Source organism: Ostrinia nubilalis, chromosome 5 (assembly GCF_963855985.1).
Source record: "Ostrinia nubilalis chromosome 5, ilOstNubi1.1, whole genome shotgun sequence".
Lineage (NCBI taxonomy): Eukaryota > Metazoa > Arthropoda > Insecta > Lepidoptera > Crambidae > Ostrinia > Ostrinia nubilalis.
Window position 1 is genome coordinate 16994490 of NC_087092.1, and position 24176 is coordinate 17018665.

General features: G+C 37.1%; 1 protein-coding gene across 1 annotated transcript in view; it reads left to right on the forward strand.

The window, feature by feature from the left end:
- Window positions 1–3024: 3024 nt before the first annotated feature.
- The window catches only part of LOC135072063 (TNF receptor-associated factor 4), a 95832-nt gene continuing 74680 nt past the window's right edge, over window positions 3025–24176 (forward strand). The window contains exons 1-2 of the mRNA XM_063966006.1: window positions 3025–3317; window positions 19806–19857. Coding sequence (XP_063822076.1) covers window positions 3283–3317; window positions 19806–19857 — 87 coding nt within the window. The 5' untranslated portion in view covers window positions 3025–3282. The remainder of the gene's footprint in view (window positions 3318–19805; window positions 19858–24176) is intronic.

Sequence of the window (24176 nt, forward strand, 5' to 3'; positions counted from 1 at the left end):
ACCTCCTAGGAAAACGCAATCATGTTCGCCCAAATAAACTTGACCGGGCCCTGTAGCAGACGAGGCGAAGAAAATCGACAAGACTTGTAACGAGATCAAACGCGAAGCTCAGATCGAACGCGATGGAGGACTGTTATGGACGCCCTCTGCCCTATCTAGGGGACATAGGACATTAAGTCAAGGACTCCGATTGTTAAGCCGGGTTAATAGTTATTATTATTGTCAAATATCAACCACTGTTAAGTGTCAACCGCTTGCTCATTACAAAATACGTACTATCTTGTCAAAGTGCAATTTAAGCATACCAGCCTAATTATAGTACTAAACGCCCACGGTCCATGGCACAATTTATGGGTCCTATAAATAATAGCCCAATAAAACGGACATTGTATAAATCAGAATGCTCATATTTATGACGGAGTGCTGACTATATTTGAGCAACAATGATTATAAACAGTTGTGGAACGTTATTTTATGATAAGTTTGTGACAGGTATTATGTTTATGAGTTTGAGGCCTTTATACTAAGCATTATGTACCTACAAGATCATAGGTACGAAAGTAGGTATGTATCTAACTCTATCGTTGCAAATGTTGCAATGAGTAGATTATTGAGAGTTCACAACCATGTTTTTGATTCCATATTAGAACAAAACCCTATCAAGACTGATAGACTAAGAGCTAGTGAACGCCAGACCTACGTCATTTTATAAAAGCTGAAAGTTTCTCAGCGTATGCTCCCAATATAGGATATAATGTTGGTGAATTATGAAGTTTGGGTCATGGTGGCTTTGGGAGCTACCCTAAAAAAACTGTCTGGCAAGGAGTTGGAACTGTCAAAACTGTCTGGCTGTTGGGGAAAATAATTCTAATTATTGTCCAAATATTATACATAAAAATCAGATTTAATGGTATAACGTTAGTAGAATTACAGTCTATTGAATATACAGAAAAAGCCACCGTTAAAGTTAGACTTACGTTATACCATAAAATCTGATTTTTATGTATAATATTTGGGCAATAATTAGAAGTATTTTCCCCAACAGCCAGACAATTTTGACAGTTCCAACTCCTTGCCAGACAGTTTTTTTAGGGTAGCTCCCAAAGCCACTATGACCCAAACTTCATAATTCACCAACATTATCCCAACTAATATTATAAATGCGAAAGTAACTCTGTCTGTCTGTCTGTCTGTTACGCTTTCCCGCTTAAACCTCGCAACCGATTTTGATGAAATTTGGCATAGAGATAGTTTGAGTCCCGGGAAAGAACATAGGATAGTTTTTATCCCGGTTTTTGAAACAGGGACGCGCGCGATAAAGTTTTTCTGTGACAGACAAAATTCCACGCGGGCGAAGCCGCGGGCGGAAAGCTAGTATCCTATATTGGGAGAAAACGCTGACAAACTTTCAGCTTTTATAAAATAACGTAGGTCTGGCGTTCACTAGCTCTTAGTCTATGAGAGAAGCGGTGGGCAGAAGCTAGTTTTAGACAAATTGCTTGATTTAGCTTACTAAATTAACGTTTAATACAATTGATGTATAGTTTAAGTTTATTCCATCCACTGCATTCCATCTGATAACCGCGAATAAAACAAAACTGCAACGCATTCAGCATATTTCTTGCCCATAATAATATCACCAAGGAAATATGTGACATGACGACATAAGGGTGACATAGCCTTCCCAATTTACCAGCCATTGTAATCTAGACTCTGTATCTTAAGCAATAAGGGTTAGATACTTTGTGTTATTGCACACATCCTGTGGGTGCGCACGCGCGGATGTGGTATCGTAATAAAACCATATAGGGTGAGGCATGGCCGCTAAAGTGTTTCTCGATGTATCGACGGTTGCGTGGATCGGTAAAATTATGACATGGAATGCGTGACGTAACATCGATTTTTCCCATGAATATGATAGAGTAAATCAATAGTTTATCTATTGTATCTAGTCATGAATGGGGATTTTTTTTAAATCGAGTAATTCTTATAAGTATGTTACCTTTTAGTACCCCTTCATGAAGATTTGACTTGAACTTTCCTTCAATCAAATCTTCATGAAGTAGTAGGCAGTAGGGCTCTATAAGGCCGGATTTATGGGTTTATAGGTTTTGGGATTGATCCATAGTATTTTGCTATCGCTCAACCATTTATTTTGCACACACAATAAGCAAAACGATAAAACTGCACAATTCAGCATTAATTTTGAATAAGCCTGATTTTAATACTCAGTTACAGCTTGATAAAAGTACAATCTACTGTAATGCTTGTCTTAAAACTACATACTTATAAAGAATCTCGCGTGTTTTAATCTTAGTTTCTGTCGTGTTGTGTAGGGAAAAGTTATCCCCTTTACATTGTTGCTACTATTCCTCTTCTCTCCAACGTGGCAGTTCAATTAAAACGTACAACGTCTAAACCAATAGGTTTTGTCTCATTAGGTGCTCGACCTGGGCATCGAACCCAGTACTTTGGTTGAAAAAGTTCGATATTATATAGCACATGTCTTACGTAGGATCTATCTTCTGGTAGGGCAAAAAAAGAATGAGACATTTATAGAGCATTTGACGATTTGTAAGTACTAATTTTATTAGTCTAAACAAATAAAGATAAATTTTGATTTTGATTTTTGAAACACCGTAATGTAGAGATGACAGCTCATTAAGAAAACACTGTCTTAAGTTGTAAATGGTGCCTTTTAAATATGATAAAATTAAATGATTAGGTACGTGCTGCCGATCCATGTATTTCATTAATAAATAACTAACAACTACAGACATGGTTTATACATGAAAGTGATGTATAAAACTGATTATGTTATGGTTTCACAACTTTATCACTCTTAAGGACGACGCGTCCCATTATCTACATAATGTAAGTAACATGCTAGATGACATCTTCAAACCTATGTAGGTACACCAACTGCAACTAACCCCGACCTCGTAGGGCTCCCACCTGTTGTCAGAAGAACCTGTACGATTAGTTCACCGCCTATTGTCTGTCAAGGCACAGAGCTCACGCGACCGCCGTCGACGCCACGCGCGCGCACCGCAAACCGAATCCAGAATACGAAATTGTTTGACGCAATTCCGAACATTCTGAATTCAAATTTCAAACGCCATTTCGAATTTGAACATTCCTGATTCAAATTTGAATTTTTTGTTTCATTCAAAATTCGAAAATTTGAACGAACTTTTCAGAAAATTGTGTATGGACAGTGACATACGGACGTGAAGTGCGGATTTTCTTTAGTTCATTTTGGGAGTGCGTTTTGAAACAGCGATGACCCCAGTCGGACTGTTGTTCAAAGTGAACAGGTGAGTTAGCGTGCGCTCGTTAATTGATTTTGTATGGATGTATGAGTGGTTTTGACACTTATTTATAAATAGACTCTATTTTTGTAAGAGCTATAAATATAGGCAAGGCTTTTTGTAACTAATAATAAATTGTGAAACAATTCCAAAAATAGTCGGCAAAGAAATTATGATAATTTTGATTCTTTCTCATAATTCTCTTGTGACATTTTACCTATAAGTATTTGTTTACGTACTACCTATTTCATCCATAAGATTTTCCTAGTGTCCAATTGAACTTGTATTAGATAATTATTATTCAATCAATCAATCGTTTATTGTGCCAGTTATAGGCAATACAGTAACAGATTTTAAGTAGTAGAATCCGCTATAACCTGCCGATATTGGCGTGCAATATTTTAATCGAAGACTTATAAATAACGACCTAAACATGATCTAGCATGAAACTAAGATGGCTTTGTAGCTGCGGGTCATAAACATTGAGAATGGGATGCGCAGGCGCTTGCGTCTCATTTCTTCGCCATTGATATTCCGCGCGCGTCCCCATTGTGGCGTCCAGTATTTTTAAGGTATTGGAAGTGTTTGTATGGGATTGTATGGAATTGTATGACATGCATGTATGATATTGTTTGACTCGTAATTTTTGTATTGTTTGTCTGTATCCTCAGGAACTTGACTATGTTGCATATAATTACAATGAAATTTTTACTTATGTGATGTTGACAAACTTGACGTTCACTGGTTGGGTTTTTATTGACGGTCAAGCTGAAGATCCTGGTTACACAGGAGTTGCAGTTTAAAGAAAATATAGTTGCAACCAAATGGTTGGATATTTGTTCTAATTCGATTCTGATTGAGTATTTTAAAGTAGTTTACACAGAGTTGTCTTAACTAACTCAGATTGAGTTATTTTATCGCTTAGGTTAATAAACTCGTTAGCTTGTTGATGTTTAAGGTGTTAAATAGTCATTAGATGTCAAAAAATGCGGCAAAGGATTATAGCTATTAAAATTGTATTAGCAAGAGTTACAAATTCATAGTTTTGTTAATTTTATTCGTAGACCTTTTGGAGCCGGAACTCTATGAAAAAAAAAACTCAAATATTTTAAACTTAGTGCACATTATGTTTCAGAGCACAACATCTCATATAGGTAAGATTTATAATTAAAGTTTGAATGCAAATTGATGACTTATAAAAAACACCGATCATGGTTTTAGTCACGGTTAAAATAAGGTTCAGTCTTAGGCTGAGTTGCACCACCTAACTTTAACCGTAACTATAACGATAACCGGTGTATTTTGTTTGGAGTTTGATATATTTTTTTACGTTTGTTATAGTCAAAGTAAGATGGTGCAACCCAGCCTTAAAGTCTCAAAAAGCTTTCGGAATTAGAATATAATTAATTATATTTCTAAAGAAAATTTAAAATGTACACAAGATAGACAGATCACTGAAAAAAAACTTATTTTTGATACAATCAAGCACATGGGTACAAGTTAGCACAATTTGTTGCAATATATGACACACCTAAGTTTAAAATCACATAAAAGTTTTTACAGTGTTTGCCATGATGTGCCGGTCATCCATACAGCCCAGTGCCAATCAAGCTCCCGGCAGCATTAATCAAGATATCAGAGCATAATCTACCGGCACTGGTTTTTAGTTGGCTTCCTTGAAGGCTACAAGGCTACTTCGCACCTTCACCGATACCCCTGTACCAGTTTGAGAAGTAAAAGTTTAACATTGGCAGTAGGGGTATGGGTCTTTTCCTGTCCCACGTCCCTTATTTCCACCACTGCAACTCCTGTAAAACCAGGAACTAATGAAAGATTAGTAGTCCGGGAGACGAGTGTAAAATTGAGTTCGAAGTTTCAACGATTTCCTTTCAATGCTAAGCGAAAATCAGGTACTGAAAAGGTATATTAAACCTGACGGAGATGTCAGTTGACATTTTACTTTAAAAAATTGCCGTTTCAGTCGGGAAAATATATCAATACAACTCACTGAACTTTAAAATGTTTTTCATTTCGAAAATCAGAACAGTTTATGGCCATGCTCGCTTTTCGACGAAGAGTAACACGTCCATGCCGTGTCCTTATAAACGTTACTCGAAGCTTGCACCCTCGTCTTTTCCATGTTCAGTACACAAGCTGGATAGCGTTTTTCAGCATTTTTGAGCCTGCCTAGACCTTGCATATTGCTTTACATAGTCATAGTCGCGGGCGCAGTCTCGAGCCGACTGGTTTCCGAGGAAGATACAATTACCGCGCTAACGGGGCATTTGTCGTACTTAAGTTCGTTCAGGGTTGACAGAGGTCATGCTTTTACTAAGTTCATTAAGGAATAACAGAGGCTTGAAAGGTATGTCGCGTTTGAGATCCATTGTTCTCAGTTTCAATAGAATTAACGTATGAGTATGCGTAAAAAATATTTGTGTTTTACTGTAAATATTTTAAAAGAATATCAATCATCATGAAGTAGTAAGATTCATGTTGCCTGATTGTCTGATCTATCTTTAAAAGCCAACTTACTGAAAACGAATGGACGCCACATGTGTGCGGAAAAACGTGTTAAAATCATGTAAACATGCTTGTCGCCAGCCAGCGGTGACTAGTTCGCGGCCCGTTAACCTAAGCTCTTTGAAATAAAGAAAGAAAAAGACATATTTATTTGGTTCGTACATAAATATTCCTTTATACTTATTCATTTGCAAATAAATTAGCAAAATAACAACAGTAAAACTATTAGTATTACAAGTTTTCCTGCGCAGACAGCCCTAGCCGACATAATGAATCGGGTTGACGCCAAACCGGCCGAGTTGACGAACGCCCGGATACGCGCAGCTGAGAAATATCGGTGCCATTACCCGTAATTACCATTCAGCCTAATTATGAAAAGGCTATATACAATCTTAGCACGCCATTTTATTTATACGATCTATAAATACTGTTAGTGCGATATAAATAGTATGTAATGTCGCAGAAACTGTTTATTTCTCGCGTTTTCATGTCTAAAACGTACAACTAATTTTGATGGGCTTTTGGTATACCAAATGTTAAATTTTGGTAAATGTTATCTGTGGTAGGTATAATGGATGGATGAGACTTGGCAGAAGGCATAATACTTTTGGGGTGTTAGGGGGATATGAAAGTTTGAAGAGAGAAGAATTCATAGGAATTAGACATAGACTTGATGATGGTTGAGACGGATTTAAACTTTAACGGCATAACGAAAGTGAACTAGGACAAAATAATAGAAATCCTCTATGGTGATTGAGTAAGTAAGATATAAAAAAATGTTTTGGTAATTTTTACACTTTTTTTTTTATCCACAATGAGGAAGCTCTTGGCCTGTAATCTCACCTGATGGTAAGTGACGATCAGGCCGAAGGTGGAAGCGAGCTTCACCCGGAATCCTCAACCACGGAGGAACTGGCTATCTTACCTCTAACTGCCGGAACACAATAATGCTCTGTTAACATTGTTGTTATGGCGACAGACTTAGGTCAGATGGTGGTAGCTAGCCAGGCGGACTTAGAACAAGCCCTACCACCAACCAAACCGAACAGAAAAATCTGCCCCCACTGGGAATCGAACCCGGGGGGACCTCTGCGTCTGAAGCAGGTGGTCTTACCACTAGACCTCAGAGGCGGTTAAACTATTATCTTTGCTTGTACAAGTATGCTCCGCTAGTGTAGAGACCACACCCTAAGGGCCTACACGGATGTAGACCGGATGTTATCACATCCAACTAGTTACCACTTAGTCCTTATCGGAGGCCTAACTGCGTAACCGTTAAGTTGGATAATCGTTTAGGAGTCAAGCTAGTACACTCTTGAATTCAAGAAAATAATTATCTGACTTTGTAGTGGAAATTGAATTAATTAAGTTTGCTTACTTTGTATTAAGATGCCATGATCAGAAGGCACAGTAGCTCGACCAAATAGTCTTGATTTAAGAGATTCTGATTTCACGAAAGCTTCACGGAGCGAAGTAGTCACGTAGAAAAATAACACGGAGCGAAGTGATTTCTGAATTAAGATAATCTTGAATGTTACTTTGTATGATTTTGTAATTTAACAAAGGTCTTAAAGTGGCTCAAGTCTTTTACTGAATAGAAATACACAGTGCCTAACTATTAGGTAAGCCATGAGGACGGTATTTGTGTACCAATCTCTCTATTAATCAAGTATTTATTTATAATACACAAGTGTCAATATAGATTTAGAGATGACAAAGAGAGAAAAGCTCAAGAACTTTTGTTGTGTTTTCTAGAAATAAAAGGCCAATAATGTAAATCTCGTTTATAAATAAACCTCGGCAATTTATATTAAAACGGTAAAATATAAATCCAACTACATTTATTGCTATCTATAGAAACAGTGTCGGACGGTCTCACCTATTTGCAGCAATTTATGTTGTAACTGATAGCAAATGAATATGTTGTTGTTAATTTGCTATGTTTATTATGGTATTCGCGGTTTTGCCTTATTAATAGCTGTTTGCTGGCTCTTATCGCCCCTTATCGTGTGTTGCAGTAATTTAGCTTGAAATGTTTAATGTTGTAGAATTATTTATTTAATGGAAAATAGACGCTACTTAATAAAGATTAGTTTAAGTTTTTGGAAAGATAAACCTTGGAAATAGACGCTACTTAATTTATTAAAGATTAGTTTAAGTTTTTGGAAAGATAGTTTCTTGTACTGTATGTATAGAGCTTTTATTGTATAAGCTCTAGCGACTAGTGAACAATGGAGTACATAATACTTAAGTTTAAGTTAATATTATACAGAGAAACATTTAAATTAGGTGTCAAATCATGCGTAAAGTTTTGAACAAATAGTAAATCACTTATGTAGAGTAGGAAGCATGTACGATATTGATTCATAGTAAAGATACAACACATAATTGCCGTATTATGTAGCATAATGTTTCCGAAGTGTGCGTAATATTGGTAATTATTACGCCTCGTGGTATGTGATAATAATGCGATGATTTAATAACATTTAAACATAAGCGACGCGTGCGCATTTTTTCAGGCGTAGAGCAAATTGTAGAGGTGATGTATTGAAAAATTATCGGTTGGAATATTTACTGAATAGGAAAAAATAAGAAAATTCCATTCAAGTCAATGCTCTTTGTTGAGAATAATGTATGCAATATGGAAATTTTTACGAGATTTATGTACAAATACGTAGATAAACGATAATGAGTATATGACTAAACTATACATTATACAATTACAAAGTGCTTTTTATCATTTTGAAACAGTGAATTAAAATGACTTTCCCAATTTACACTTAACATCAGTTGTGATTCGAAGCGATCAAAAAATCGATTTCAAGCTTATTATTATTTTTTGAGAAATCATCAAAATATAAAGAAAAATATTGATTAAATCGTAGAATACTAGGTAAGTACTCTAACAAAAATGTCTGCTAATCCTCGGATATGCAGGTTGCATCTCATTGACACAGAAGCTGCGCGCGCGCAAACAACGTGAGTGCATGGCGTTTTAATGATGTGTGTGAGAAACGGCATGGCCATGAGTAGAAGTATAAAATATTCTACCAACAAATACGTGGTATTTAAGTAGATCTAAAACAAACAGATTCACAAAAAAAGGAGCTTCCCCAGATCATCAATCCACCGAGTGTTATAGTACACTTTGTACTGTTTTTTTTAAATGACCTTTTCATACCTACCTCCGGGGTGGCAGGTTATGTGGGGCTTGAACCCACTAAAACCTGGGGTGTTCTCTCTGCCGCATAGTGGTCTGCGTCTTGGGTACTAAAGACGACCAGGACACACCAATTCGTCTTCCGCGGACGTGGAGCCCCCCGGTAAGCTCCTGGATGCGGAGAGCGTAGGACAGGTCGTTATGGAAATCTTTGGGGAAGGCCTTTGTTCAGCAATGGACATCAGCTGAAAACAAAATTGGCTGAAGCAACAGCTACAGTAGCAACTAGCACTAGACCCTCATCATTAAGCTAGATAGCTGGCGACAATTTTTTTGTGATGCAGAAACACGATCCCAATCCGGCAAAATTCAATTGAGGTTTTAGCCTCCCTAACCTGCAGTGTGAGACTAAATAACCGAATGATGATGATGCATGCGAGAAAAAAATTTACGAATGCCTATCCTATACATTGTGAAAATTCATTACAAAATTACAGTTATGGTTGGACTGGGTCTTAAATTCTTAACAAAGGGGTGTCCAGGTCCAGTGTTTTAAGCATGTTATCCACTGCATTACACCCAGCAGCATAAGTCGTAAATGCACTCGCTCCCGCGGCTCATTAGCGCTACATTGTTTACCCGCGCCTGCGCAGCTTCTGTGTCAATGAGATGCAGCCTGCATTATGTATTTGACTGCTTGCGACACGCCTTAGCGCAAACGGGGAATATGTAGAAGGCTCAGGGCATGAACACTTGAAGTATGGACGACAGCTTATCAAGCTAAACTAGTCTCTTATCTTGTTGTCATACAGGCTATTTTGCATCAGAAATGTCTGATGTGCTGTCAGAAGCAGGAACAGTCCATGTTCGTTGAAATGAAGAAGGTGTACCCAAACCTTCTTTGCAACCTTTATTAATCTGAAGTTTTTTTCATATTTTGTCATTTGTACGTATCTCATAACTTTATTTGATAATCATATTACTTATCTTGTTTTCATATAACCTTATAACATTTTTAGGTAGGTAATACGAGTAAGTATAAAAATGAGTTACTTTACATAAAGATTATATTTTGATTTGATTTGATTTATAAAGGAATTAAAATGGTGTCCACTCAGTTTGAAACACTGCGAAGGGTCTAACTAATGCGAGCTTACTCCATCTTACTCTATTTGTCTCTATGTGTAGGTTTTTATAGTAACCCTTTATGGTATACTAAAGTATATTTTATAGTATAAGTTTTGACCTGAAATTGAGTAATGGTCGTTTTGAAATGCCCTTAGATTTATCTTTTGTAAGAGGAAGTAAAACGTCTTGACTACTTGACGATTAGTGAAGATAATTTTATCTGGCTAGTGGGCTCTAAGATGTAATGTTTGGAATCTAATATGTCTGTGTAACGGAATATGAAATAATCTTAGATTAATAAAGCCTAGATAGATAGTCAGTGCACGAAAGGTGAGGCAGCTTTTAGTGAGCCGGAACGGCTCACTCGTAAATGTCACATGAACTGTCAAAGTGAAAAATTGGTAAACACGTCCGACGAATTTTAATTAATTATGACGGTTTGTGCAGTGAAAGGGTGTAAAGACCTAAACATACCATACATGTGAGTCACATTCGACAAGGTAATTGTTAAGTACACGCATTTATGAAGTGGAACAAGAAAAGGGGCCTTAATCTCGAAAATTCTCCCACTGTCTTAAGGTTGGCAACGTGGTCGAATTACTTGGCAAAAGGTAAAAAATAATGGTGTTGCCGGACGAAGCCGCTTTGTCCGGAATTGGACGGGTTTCTGCTTCCTCGCAATCAAATTAATGTACTACATGCAAGTAATGGGATACCTTGGAACGGCGCAGGGTTTACACCTTAGGTGACAGATTGTGGTGAGGCAAGGAATCGATTTGTTGTCGGTCTGTTTTTCTGTGTTCTCAGGCAAACAATCCACTGATACTAGCTTTTAGAGTTGCAGTGGTGGGAAAAAGAGGTGGGATAAGTCCCATGTGTCTTATTTGTATGGATGGGTATCAACAGATATTTCTCAGATTGAGTTTGAAATTAACACAAGAGTATTCAAAACAGAATCTTAAAAGATGCTCACTTCATCAGTTTTTTTTAAGTAATAAGTTCAAGTCGTAGCGCGTTTGAAATAATTAAACGGTCCTTAAGACTTGAAATTAATGCAAATTAGTTACTTGGTACTTGGTAGGTTCAGAAACCTCACTAAGTAGGTACGCTATGAAACCCACTGTAAGCCCCACAGTCGAACGAATTCGAAACAGTATTTTATCCTTCGTTTCAAAATATCATCTATCGCAGCTCCATAAGATTTGAAACAGTTCATCTATCTGCCATCGTCTGCCAATCACTGCCAACCCTAGAGCAATGATAGCACTTGGCTGCGCGCGCGGTTTCCCATCGGTATGGCTTACAGCTTTCTTTATTTTGAGTCCGACATGAGCATCGGCCGGCTCGGGTGACGACAGGTCCAGCCGGGTGTATTGTACTGGAGGCTAGAAAAGCTGTAGGGGTTCTATACATTTTAGTGCAGGATATTAGGACTTCAACATAATAATATGGTGGACAGACGACCTCATAAAGGTAGCAGGAAGGCGCTGGATGCAGGCCGCTACCAACCGGTCAACGGTCAATCTGGAAATCATTAAGGGAGGCCTATGTTCAGCAGTGGACGTCCTATGGCTGAAATGATGATGAGGTATATTCACCTCCAGACGCCCAAACGAGTTCATCGTTCTCAAGTGTCAAAATACGAAGTGCTGTGTCGAGAGAAAAGTTAGTATTGAGCAAAAGAAGTAGACCAATCAACTCTTAAAGACTTTTAGCAGCCAGTTTGACAAAAGACAAATTACCTATTTAATAGGTAAGTATACCAGAATCACTTTCTAAGTAGTGATACTAGTGATACGCTAGGTAGAAAATACAACTACATATACTGTCTTTTAATAAGACTAAGGCTGGGTTACGGGCAAAGGTAGGTGGTGCAACCTGCATGACCACGCCTTTTTACCCGACTGCGCCAGAAGGAGAGTTATGTTTGTATTTATTACCTCATACAGCCATATACTGGAGGGTAACTCACTTACCGTCAAACCGGACACCCCGTCATTAAAATTAAGAATTATAATTTATACATCGCCATATTGAGCAATCCATCCAACAACATTGTTCACAGCCTGTTAACCGGCGTAATGAACTGCACATATTATTATCTTCATTTACATATACTACATATTTAATTATTTAACAGGTTGCTAATGGTGTGCGGTTACGTGATCCGATGAGCTTGTTTGGTGTAATCCATGGTTTTGAATATTGATGGGGGGAATGGATTAGGAAGATGAATAGATGAAAATCCACGCAATTTATGCACATGTCGTGGCAGCTTTTAACTAAGTCTTTAAACATGTATAAGAATTTATGTATAATTCCATTTGATTGTGTATGTCTCGTTAGCTGTCCTTAAACAAATAAATCAACGCCTGGTTTACGGGTAAGACAGATAAAAGCTTTTCATCCAGAAGTCTTAGGTTCGAAGGCTGCAATGTTTTGACAAAACTGAAAAAAATTACGAAAAGTTTTTAAACAATAAATGTACACATAGCTGAGAATCAAAACCAGAAGCTCTAGGTCTAAGCTAGATTTAAATATAAGAAACCGTTGGGATTTTAACTATTTCTGGTGTTTTATGATGTCTGACACTCAAAACAACAGAAGAACTTATTATAATATTAGTAGAGACAGTTTTCAGAATACAATGCACCTTCAACGGGGTATAGCGTGACTCTACAATAGCGTAAGCAAAATTTCCATTGCAAATTGTTACACATTATTACATGCATTAACTATATCGGTTTCTGAGTTCGCAAAAAGTTAACAAACAGTTAAATAACGCCTTACGGCACGTTAAACCGCGCTAACTGTCGGTTAGCACGAGCACATAAATAAAGTCACTCGGACTCACTGACAGACTGTTTTTAGCTATAGATGAAGATTATGTCATTAGGCGGTAATTAAACAGCAATTGTCTTTTTTACATGTTTGGAGTGATAACGAGTATTGGCCAAATAATTCATTTGCTTACTTACTTACAAGTCTATTCTATCTGTCTAAATCTAAAAAGGTGACTGACTGACTGACATAGTGATCTATCAACGCACAGTCCAAACCACTGGACGGATCGGGCTGAAATTTGGCATGCAGCTACATGTTATGACGTAGGCATCCACTAAGATAGGATTTTACGAAACTCCACCCCTAAGGGGGTAAAACGGGATCCACGCGTATGAAGTCGCGGGCGGCCGCTAGTCTATTTATAAGAGGGCGTGCTCCTGCAGTGAAGGCAAGGACCTGATGATGAATAACTATCTAAAAAGCGACTCTTAACTTTATACAGATCAATAAAGAGACGTTTCGAATACAAGTTGTTCAGCAAGCAGAAAAATATCAGTATAACAAGATTTTGACTCTTATCAAAGGCTTTATTTGACAATGGATACCTACATTTGTAATTTAAGGATTAATGTCATTTATCAAAATGGATTCAGCGGTAAGGAAAAGACAAACTGTTACTTAAGTTGATAAGAAAGCCATCGCAGACACGGATTTCAGAAACTTGAATCAATACTCATTTAGTTTCCAATCTTCGCCATATTTGCGGAGGTGAACGTACTCATTTAGGCGCATCGCTAAAACGCGCCTTTCCATATAAATATAATGTTATAAATAAGTCTAACTTATGATACCTAGAAGGTAAAATTTCCAAGATTTTATAATTTTATATAATGAGCTAATTTTACAAAGTTAAAGACCGCCGATGGGTTTTATTGTTAGTGAAAATAACTATGTATTTAAAATAATTATGTACCTATTAGATTAAATTAATTCTCAACGCCTACGAGTATACTGATTTAACAATCAGCTCTACGCACGCGCTGTAACTCCGAATTATCGTTAACCGATCAACTTACAATTAGATATTTATCTCAACATTAAATACTAAATACAGCTTATTACGCTGCCCGATAAATCTTCTGCGTTCACGAGCCATTGGTCCGATTACAGCGTTTATTAAACAAAACGCTCGTCCGGAAACATCGCGAGCGTCGCGCGACAAAAACGCTCGGTGCGCACGCGCCGCGATGCGCAGTTGTTTTCTAAGCCGCGCCGACTAATTATGTATTATTGAAGATGGCGCTGGAAATATGGAAAGAGTGATGTGATTTCTTGATGTGTTCTGTATAATTTTGAAGTGTTTTATATAAAACACTTCAAACAACATATGTTGTGTTTCGGAAGTTAGAGGAATAGCCGATTCACAATTGGAAGTGAACTATACTCCACCTTCATCCTGATGATAACGTTCCGTCATGTGAGATGCACGCCAAAAGCTTTTCATTTGCGGTTAAAATAATGCTTAAGATCAACACAAATGTGTATGAATTTGTTTGCAATTGCATTGTAACGAACTAGATTATGTAATAGATTCCCTTCTCCTGAAGGCTCAATATGGTGGTGCTGAAAAAAGAAATGACTACGGAATTTATTAGCCATTACTTATTAATAGTGTCTTCAGTTCTTATTTTTCGTTTTGTGTTTAGGCTTGGTATTTTTAGCGAGTTTAAGTTGTCAATAATGAAGTTTATCGGACTCCATTTAATTTCACTACAGAACTCTACCAACAAACCTACATTGTAGTAAATCACAAAAACATTGCATCTTAATTCGCAGATAATACGGTTCAATTATCGATAGTGGAAGTATCAATTAATGTAAGGGACATTTTGGCCAAAATGAGTTATATATACCAACGCATTCAGAATTTTCGGCTCTATCGATTGGTATACTTGAAATGTTGATATCTTTAAAAAAATGTCCCTTACCTTAAACATTTTTAGTCGTCTGAATACGACTTTTGGGGAAACAAATGATTTAAAGGACGTAAATTCCTTTTAATAATACAATTCAGCCCTTACCCTAAACTGTTGGTTTTAACTTTTGAACTCATTGAACCTTACTTCATTTAAAATTTTTTGATTTATTATAATTAGGCCCTTACGTTAATATGCATATAGGATATCAATTACTTTTTTTGGTGGTGATATGCATTTAATGCCTCCAACTCCTACTGCACTTATGAACACTAAGTTGTCTTGTTTCTATCTTTTTTTCTGTTCATTTTTACGCAGTTGGGTTTTTGACCGAGGGGCTGAAGGCTCTTCAGAAGCTGTTCAATTCCGTCATCCTCGAAGGAAAAACGCCTACGGTATGGCACAGAAGTGTGGTGACACTCTTCTTCAAAAAAGGCGACAAAACCTTGTTGAAGAATTATAGACCCATCTCACTTCCGAGCCATGTCTACAAGCTGTTTTCGAGAGTCATTACGAATCGTCTCGCTCGTAAGCTCGATGACTTCCAGCCTCTCAATCGCTTTAGTACACCACATACATACGCCACGGCAGATTATACAGAAGACCGAGGAGTATAGTCAGTCACTTTGCCTGGCGTTTGTGGACTATGAGAAAGCTTCGATCGAGACCTGGGCAGTACCTACTACAGTTTCTCCAACGGTGTCAAATTGACTACCTATATCGATACATCGAAATGTTGAAAGGCTTGTACGAAAACGCCACAATGTCGTTCCGTCTCCAGGATCAAGACTCGAAACCAGTTGCAGCAGCAGACAGGGGGAACTGAAAACTCCGAAACTGTTTCTGGACTGGAACGGATTCGGCATATATATCAACGGTGAGTAAATAACCCACCTTCGATGCGCAAACGATATCATAGCCATGGCTGAGACCGTGGAAGATCTAGGCACAATGCACAATGGCCTGAGTCGAGCCTCTCAACAAGGGGGTCTTAAAATGAAACATGGACAAGACAAAATCATGTCAAATGTCCGTGTTGCACCCACTCCTCTAAAGGTTGGATACTCTACACTCGGCAGTTGTTGACACTTATATACCTAGTACAAACAGTCCAGTTAGGCTGGTTATAGTGTCACGCGGACCGTCCAGTGCGGATCCGCTTCACACAGCCGATCTGTAAACTTCGAGGAAGCGTTTTAGAGTAATGCGGTCCGCAGGAATCGCTCGCTCCCTATCAGTTCATACAGATTGGCTGTGCGGAGCGATCCGCACTGACGGTCTGCGTGACACTAAAACCAGCCTTAGGTAGGTCTAACTTCGAGGAAGAGGTCAATCGTCGAATCCAACTCGGCTGGCAACGTTCAGGAAGCTTCGTGATATTCTCACGTCTGAAATATCGCACTGTCTCAAGACAAAAGTCTTTGATAACATATGGATCTGAGACGTGGTCGCTTACTGTGGGCCTCATAAGAAGACTCAAGGTCAAAGGCGATGGAGCGTGCTATGCTCGTAGTGATTGAACCAGAAATGACGTGAACCGCAGGAGAACCAAAGTGACTGACATAGTCCGCAGAATCGCTAAAATCAAGTGGCAGTGGATGGAGCTCGCAGCTTGCAAAGCTGATGGCCGCTGGGGCAGAAAAATTCTTGAGTGGCGACCACGAGCTGGAAGACGTAATGTGCTGCAGACCCCCACTAGGTCGACCGACGATCTGGTGAAGGTTGTAGGAGGTGCCTGGATGCGGGCGGCGCAGGACCGGTTGTTGTGGAAATCCTTGGGGGAAGACCTTTGTCCAGCAGTGGACGTCATTCGGCTAAAACGAACGAACGATGATTGAAAAAAAAAAAACCTAACTGCGTAAAAATGAACAGAAAAAGATAGAAACAAGACAACTTGTTCACAAATGCAGACGTAGGCATCATCAGTGACTAAATGTTTTGTTGGTGATGTGTATTTGATGCCTCCAACTGCATTTGTGAACACTAAGTTGTCTTGTTTCTATCTCTTCTCTTCGTTTTGTTAATGAATACTCGAATGCAACCTCTACTTACATCAGGTTTCAATGTTAAAATTGTCAAGTTACAATAATATTACTGTCGTGTTTATTCTTAAATGTACCTTACAACATACATGACATTCCATACTGTGAAATTTCAACATTGTAAGGTACAGTCAAGCTCGTTTTTTTAATGTAAGGGACATGCTATCTTTTAAACTACCCATTTTTCGAAAATTTGGCGTTTATATTATGAAAGAACAGAAAATTCTAAGAAACTTTGCCGTAGAACCTATTTAAATCGTAACATCACATAAAAAGATATTGAAGTATAAAGAAAAAAAAAATCGTTTTTTGGCTCTCCTGAAAAGTCGTGTTTTGTCCCTTACAGTAATTGATATTTCCACTATCGTTATGCTAAAACGCCGCTCGTACGGTACACTCGTTAACGAAAGACGTTAAAACACTAAATTAGTAATCATTTATGCTAATTTGAAATCTAGATGAGCGCATTTGCGGCTTCGACACTCTATAGTCATTAGTCAATGTATTTTTATTTAAAAAATAACTGCATTTACAATTAAAATCATACACACTTTCCATACAAGCTTGGTAATAAATCTGTAAGAGATTCTGCATGTTCTTCATTTTTTTATTGATTTGCATTCCTCAATTAATTTGGTTTTCATTTTGGTAGAAACGCTAAGCGCATGTATTTTTATTTTATTTATTTTCTTCGATAATTCATTTTAAATATTGTGCAAGTGTAAACGAAAATTTTCACACAATCACCACTTAATTGGAGTTTTTTTGTTGATTCTTCGCGTTGCTACGAGTACATGAATCATTGCATAGAAAACATTAACGTCATTAAAATGCTATATTAACTCTGTCGATGCGGATGTCGTTGTAGAATCTTAGCGATGTCACAAATTAAGGATTAGCGATCTTAAATATTCAAGAAACGCTGCGCGGACGGACGTCAGTCTGCGCGTGCGTTCCGGTGGTGTGTCGGATAATTGTACTCATAAATAGTGATGCGACGATGTGCCAATTGAGGAAATGTATCGATTGTGATTACCAATATTTGTGTCGATATAAGTGTTATAATTGTCATCCACTCTGCATAAAATGACCATGCCAACCACACTCACGAAATAGCTATTTAATTTTATTGGCTGGATTTTTGCCAAATTATTCACTTGTAATAAATTGTTATGGAGTTTCCCACGGGGTTAATAACTTTTATCGAAAAGTAATTTACTAATGTTCACTAACTTGATCATCTACATATTGTCCCATAATTCTTAAAATATAGTTATCACCCAAAAAACGATGTGTATCCATCGTATTTTTATCGATACCGTACTTCCCATCCCTATTCACAAATCGAACTGTCGTGAACAAAACTCGAAATGGATAATTGTGGGTTACTCACCTCTCCATCTTGCCTTCATGGATTAAGGTAATTGAGGGTAGCTAATTGAGATTACATTTGGTTTGCGATTGTGGGACTGGGTAACAGCCAAAGGCTTGCAGAGTTAGCTAGTCGAACATAAAATTTGTTCTGGCGGAAAATTACACTATAATTATATATTTTATCTTTAAAACACAGACCATAATCTATTTAAATACTCGTAGACGTAAGTAGGTAAGTATTTTAAAATATGTGGTTTTTTAATGCACGTTTATGGCCTGAAAAACCTGACAGAAATAAGTCTCGAAATAAAGAAATGTCGGGAATAAAAATCAACATTATTATACTGACTGCGACTGTACAATTATCAAATCATAACTCGATGATAAAGCGCGATTGTAAACGCATATGAAAGCATTATGATGATGTTACTCTTAATTGTGCAGTTATCAGATTTCAGATAAGAACGTACCCAATGCAATAAAATGCAGCAAATTCACTGCACTCGTACTTTAAATGAGCGAATAGGTACTGACACATACCGAGTGTCTCAAAATTAGCACGTCACACTAGCAATTGTGCCTAAGACGCATCGAACCAGCCTAATGTCAATAGTAAACTTTCATAAGTTTTGAGATATAACCAATTTTAGTTAAAGAAAAGTTTGATGAGATAAAATGACTGTCAATACTTGTAAAAATTGATTTCATAGACTTGTTCGAAGTCAAACTCTAGTACCTCTGGTGTCAGGGTGACGTGCTGAGTTTGAAAGTCTTTTTCGTTAAATCATTCGAAAAATATTAATGCGAAAAATTCTAGTAATAAAATGTAATTTCAGGTCTTAATTTCTAGTCTATATTTGTAGTCCTTCATTGGTTGGGTTTTTATGGCGGTCAAGCTGTAGATCCTGGCTACACAGGAGTTGCAAGTTGCAGTGGTGGGAACGAGAGGTGGGAATAGTCCCGTTTCTAGTCTATATTTATTATATTAAATTACTAGTTTTGACGTTTCTGTGATGATTTTAAGTAACGAATGCACCTACTGCATACATTTGTATTACGATTTGCATGCAATCAGATTTATGAGCTGCTAATGACGTGTTTATTCGACGTGTGATTAATGACAATGCGTAAATATAAAAATTGCAGTTGTTTGGCGATACATTCAATTTCATTCAACGCGGTTGCGTGAGGGGTACGCATATTATGTACCAATGTGTTAATTTATTATTGACGTGAAGAAGATTTAAGTGGTATTAATTAATTATTCCATTATTCTGCGGAAAGTCAAGGAGTTGTTAAACTTTAATGATAGCTCTTTCTGTAATATTTGCGAACTCAACTATACCTACTTGGTTTCTTGGCTTAATTAAAAATACACTTTAAAATAAAACCTAAACTCAGAGCATTAACTTTAGGGGCTGATTTTATTATATTGCCTGATTAAAATAAAATGTTAAGTTAATTGCTAAAGTAAATGTTTAATTAATTTATGTTTTCTTTGTTCTAGCGAGGGGTTGTTCACGTGCCCTGTAAATGCTTCACCTGTGGATTACGCAAAGGTAAGATTTTACTTAATTAGGTATAATTGCTTTTAATTATTTTACATGCCATCTGTATGTAAAATACGAATTAAGTAATATAATTAAGTGATCATTTTTTGGAATTAAAACCACAGGATTAAAAAAACAGTATGTAAAACCATTAAAAATAATCTTAAATCGCGCAATAATTTAAGGGAAATTAATTTCTTTATACAACACATTTCTAGACGATACAATTTTCCGTAACGCTTTTGTACACGAGTGTCCGTGCTTTTTAAGCACGCACGTGGGTGGTCGCCGGTAATAAAGTGGTTCAGCCAGCTGCCGCTAGATGGCGCTGCCCGCCGCAAACGTAAAAGCTTGCGCGTGCGCAATAGTAAATAAAAGGCAGTGTGGTTTCCAGTTTTATGTATCGTAAAATATTTTTATCTCAAATGAATGTTTCTTAAGCTCTAATTTTCCAAGTGGTTAGCTACAAATGCTACCATTGCACATTAATGCACATAATGAATGTAGAAGTTGTAATGTTTATCTAGACAATTTTATGCAGCTTACTATTTTATTTATTTTACCAATGGTCCGTGACCCTCACTCGGCATGGGGCACACTGAAAACCAGCGCCGTGGCCTTCGTCACCGTGGGTCACAGCCATGAAGCTACAGATAAAAATGGAGGCCACACTCCGAATACCTACTTGAAGCACAAACTAAGTATCACTATCTCGCTCTCTGTGGGCAGACTCGCTCTTTCTAAATAAACAAAAAATAAAAAATTGCTCAAATTCAATGAAACCAATGTAAAATCTTTATTTCTTGACATAGGTATAATTAAAAATGATAAGTGTAATTACTGGTAAAACGTTTTAGGAAGAAATTACTGTAAAAAATGTGAAAAATGTTTACAATGATCCAATGTCGGAAATCACGAAATAAACACTTACGCGTGGAATCTTATGTCACTTCCAGGACACCACGTACTACCGCAACCACGCACTACAAAATTTTGCACCAATTCTTGTGATAAAACAATGATTATTTCCTGTAAACAATCTCAAACGAAATTAACTGCTTAATAAACAAAATAGTAAACAACCGCCATGATGGGCCGGATTGGGCCGATGTTGCCGCATGGTACCGATTACCCAGGAATTGGGATTGTAATTCCCTGATTCGCCAACACATTAAGCCTAAATGGCCGACAATTTTGTGATGTTTTATTTAACTAGGTAATCTTAGTTTCAAATATTAATTATTTATTTGTTTAACTTCTGATTTGGTTAGTGAATTGGCTATTTCGAAGAATTTACAAGGAGATTTAAATCAGAAGATAGCAATACTACAGTTCACACTAAAAAGAGAGGTAGGGCCGCAGAGAGCGAGATAGATATAAGTAGGTATTTGACTCAAGTTTTTGTTCCAACTCTGCCCTCCATTTTTATCTTTAGCTTCATGGTCACAGGCTCACAGCATATGCTGAGTGGGGTCCCGTTGGTTGCAGTGGGCATCTTGTTGGTGAATGGGTGGCACTGCTCAGTTTACTCTTGTTTTTATTTTTTCTTCTTTTATTATTATGTGCCACTGTCATGTCTATGTACTTAATTGCCTGTATTTGTGTGATGTCCATTGTAATAAATGTATCTTTCTTTCTTTCTTTCTAATGAGTGTATTAAAATTTCGTTACACTTTTGAATGATAATTATTTTTTGACTAGATTTAATTATGTAAAGGACTTGATGCAGGTATAACTTTGTAGCCAAACTGCAATAATAAGGTTATTTTAATATCTCAGTGTTTGGCTACACTACAACTTACTTTAACTTATACTTAGGTAGGAGTACAGTAGGTACGTGGAGCTATCATGTGTTACTCGAATATGTTACAATGTAACACAAAACTGTATTCCTATCAACATTGCGGAATTCCTGCACCAGCCCGTCCACCCGCACGGTCCTAATTGAATTTGAGATCGACCGCGTGCGAACGGCGCGGGCGCAGCGTGTGAATTCGATTTATCTGCACTTGTCTACGAGGCGATCGACAGGAAATGAGTCTTACATAGAGACACCCATTTACACGGGTCTCTAAATTCAATTGATGTTTTACCAAATATATTTAATTTTATCTAAATAACTACTGATGTGACATTTAAATAAAGCTCCACAGGAAAGTTATTATGTAATTTTAATTTAACCCTCAAATTTTAAATGTACTCGTACATAATAATTACATATATTATGGGTGTTTATAAAATGTAGATAAGAGGTGATCTAAACAACCTTGTGTCTAAAAACCGTGCACAAAATATGCAAATATTGCTCAATCCATTGCGTGCCACCTAAGTAGTCTATGACTCACACAGGATCGACCTTCCTAAGAATTCTCCGTAACAACAAATTATTGGTCCTTCGAGCCGGATCAGCGTGAAATATAGGCTTGAATTTACAAATTTGCTACAGCAACAACAAAAATTTTGTACGCTTTTTGCAAGCTAGAAAAAGATGTTGCAGATTTAAACGATTTACTAGTTAATTCGTCAATTAAAAATCAATAGTACCTTCTATACCAAAACATGGAGTTTTGGCACGCAAAGTGCGCGAACGCATTTCGATTTACCAACTACAATAAATGATTTCCATCATGCCAATATGAACCTTATTCATAAGACACTAAGAGCTGTAGTGAGTGTAAAAACACAAATGAAAGGTGTCACTCACCCCGCGGGACGACCTTGCAATGCTAACCGGTATCTCTATCCTTGTTTTGCTTGTTCATGCTGTCCATTCCTGTCTCGCTCTAACATAACAATACTAGACTGTATCTGTTTCACTCTAACACTTTTGACTAGCGATCAAAAAGGACATTACATATTAGTTCCGACGTTCGCCACTAGATGGCGCCACGATACGATTTGAAGTTAACATCTATGTAACATCAATCTCGATTTCTACACTAATAAGACTAATCTAATAATAACATTTTAAAATTATTTTTTATTGCTTACCGAATCGAAATGTAGATATATTATTTAGTTTATCACTTGAAAAGTTCTTGCTAGGTTATAAAATAAATCAAGTGGCCGTTCTTTTGAAAATTAAACTGCATTTATGCAATAGTAACTAAACTGAACAACCTTTGTTTTATAGGATTTCAAAGTGACACGGAAAATCGGGAGTATGGAAACTTTTTCCGAAACTCTCCAAAATTACGCAAATGCTGTAGGTCTTCTGTAAACACACAATAGTAATTTAATTACAAAGTATAAGGAAAGGAGAACTTCGAATTGGTTAATTATAAAACTTGTAAATAAAATTACTTGATAAAGCCTTACCAATTTTAATTTCAGAAAACTGTCCGTTATGCTCTTTAGTGACAAGTCTTCGCGAGTGCGCGGGTGCAGGTCGTGAGAACCTGCGCGAGACGGTGTCGTCTGTCGCTACACAATGTTTAGATTAATGATTGTCACTCTTTAATCTGAGATAACACGTAAATAAGTAAAGAATATAATGTAAAATTGTACTGTCAATAATTTTGACTGTAGCGGCTTAAAAGGTATTACTTAGTTTACCTGTTTTGGAGAAATGTCCATCGATAGAGCCTTCTGTGTACGTACTACGTGGGGTGGAAGTTTCAAGAATGTTTATTTTCTGTCTTGGCCGTTTAGATAGAATTATGGGGCTAATAAGTTTGATGAACTCATAATAATCGAATCAAGGTTATTCTTTACAAGTAAAAGTATTTTTTTTTGCAATAAGGCTTTTCAAAACGGCTTTTACGTCTTTTTTAAACCCTACCACTGTTCCATAACCATAATGTGGTTAGTGTTGAACCACCTACCTAAAATTTTTGTCCTTTAAACCTCATCTACCAACTTTGCTCATCATTTACTCTATCGCATTGGGGTAACCTGTAATGTTAAAGATATGATTGTTATTAAATAAATCATAATCCACTGCTGCATCAAGCTCTTCTCCAGATCTACTTCATCTGTTATAGTCATCTTGAGAAAACTATTTTATTCATGTACATATTTGTGAAATGTTAAAATGCAGTTTAATGCAAACATCTTTAGAACCACATTGGCGACCGTTGGGCACGTCATCATGTGTTCAACACATGTCAAGAATGGCTGCAGTCTTTTGTTCTTTTGACTCAATAGTGTGGTGATAATTAGTTTATGGCGGACTGTTGTGAGAGAATGGGATGCCTGTTACGTAGTAATTTTTAAAAGTAGGTGCTTTTGAAATTTTTATTTTGAGTCCGAAAGTTCAATAAGGATTTAATTTATTTGTAAACGAAGTCGTTGCGATTATATAATTACAAGCGGCTGCCCGCGACTTC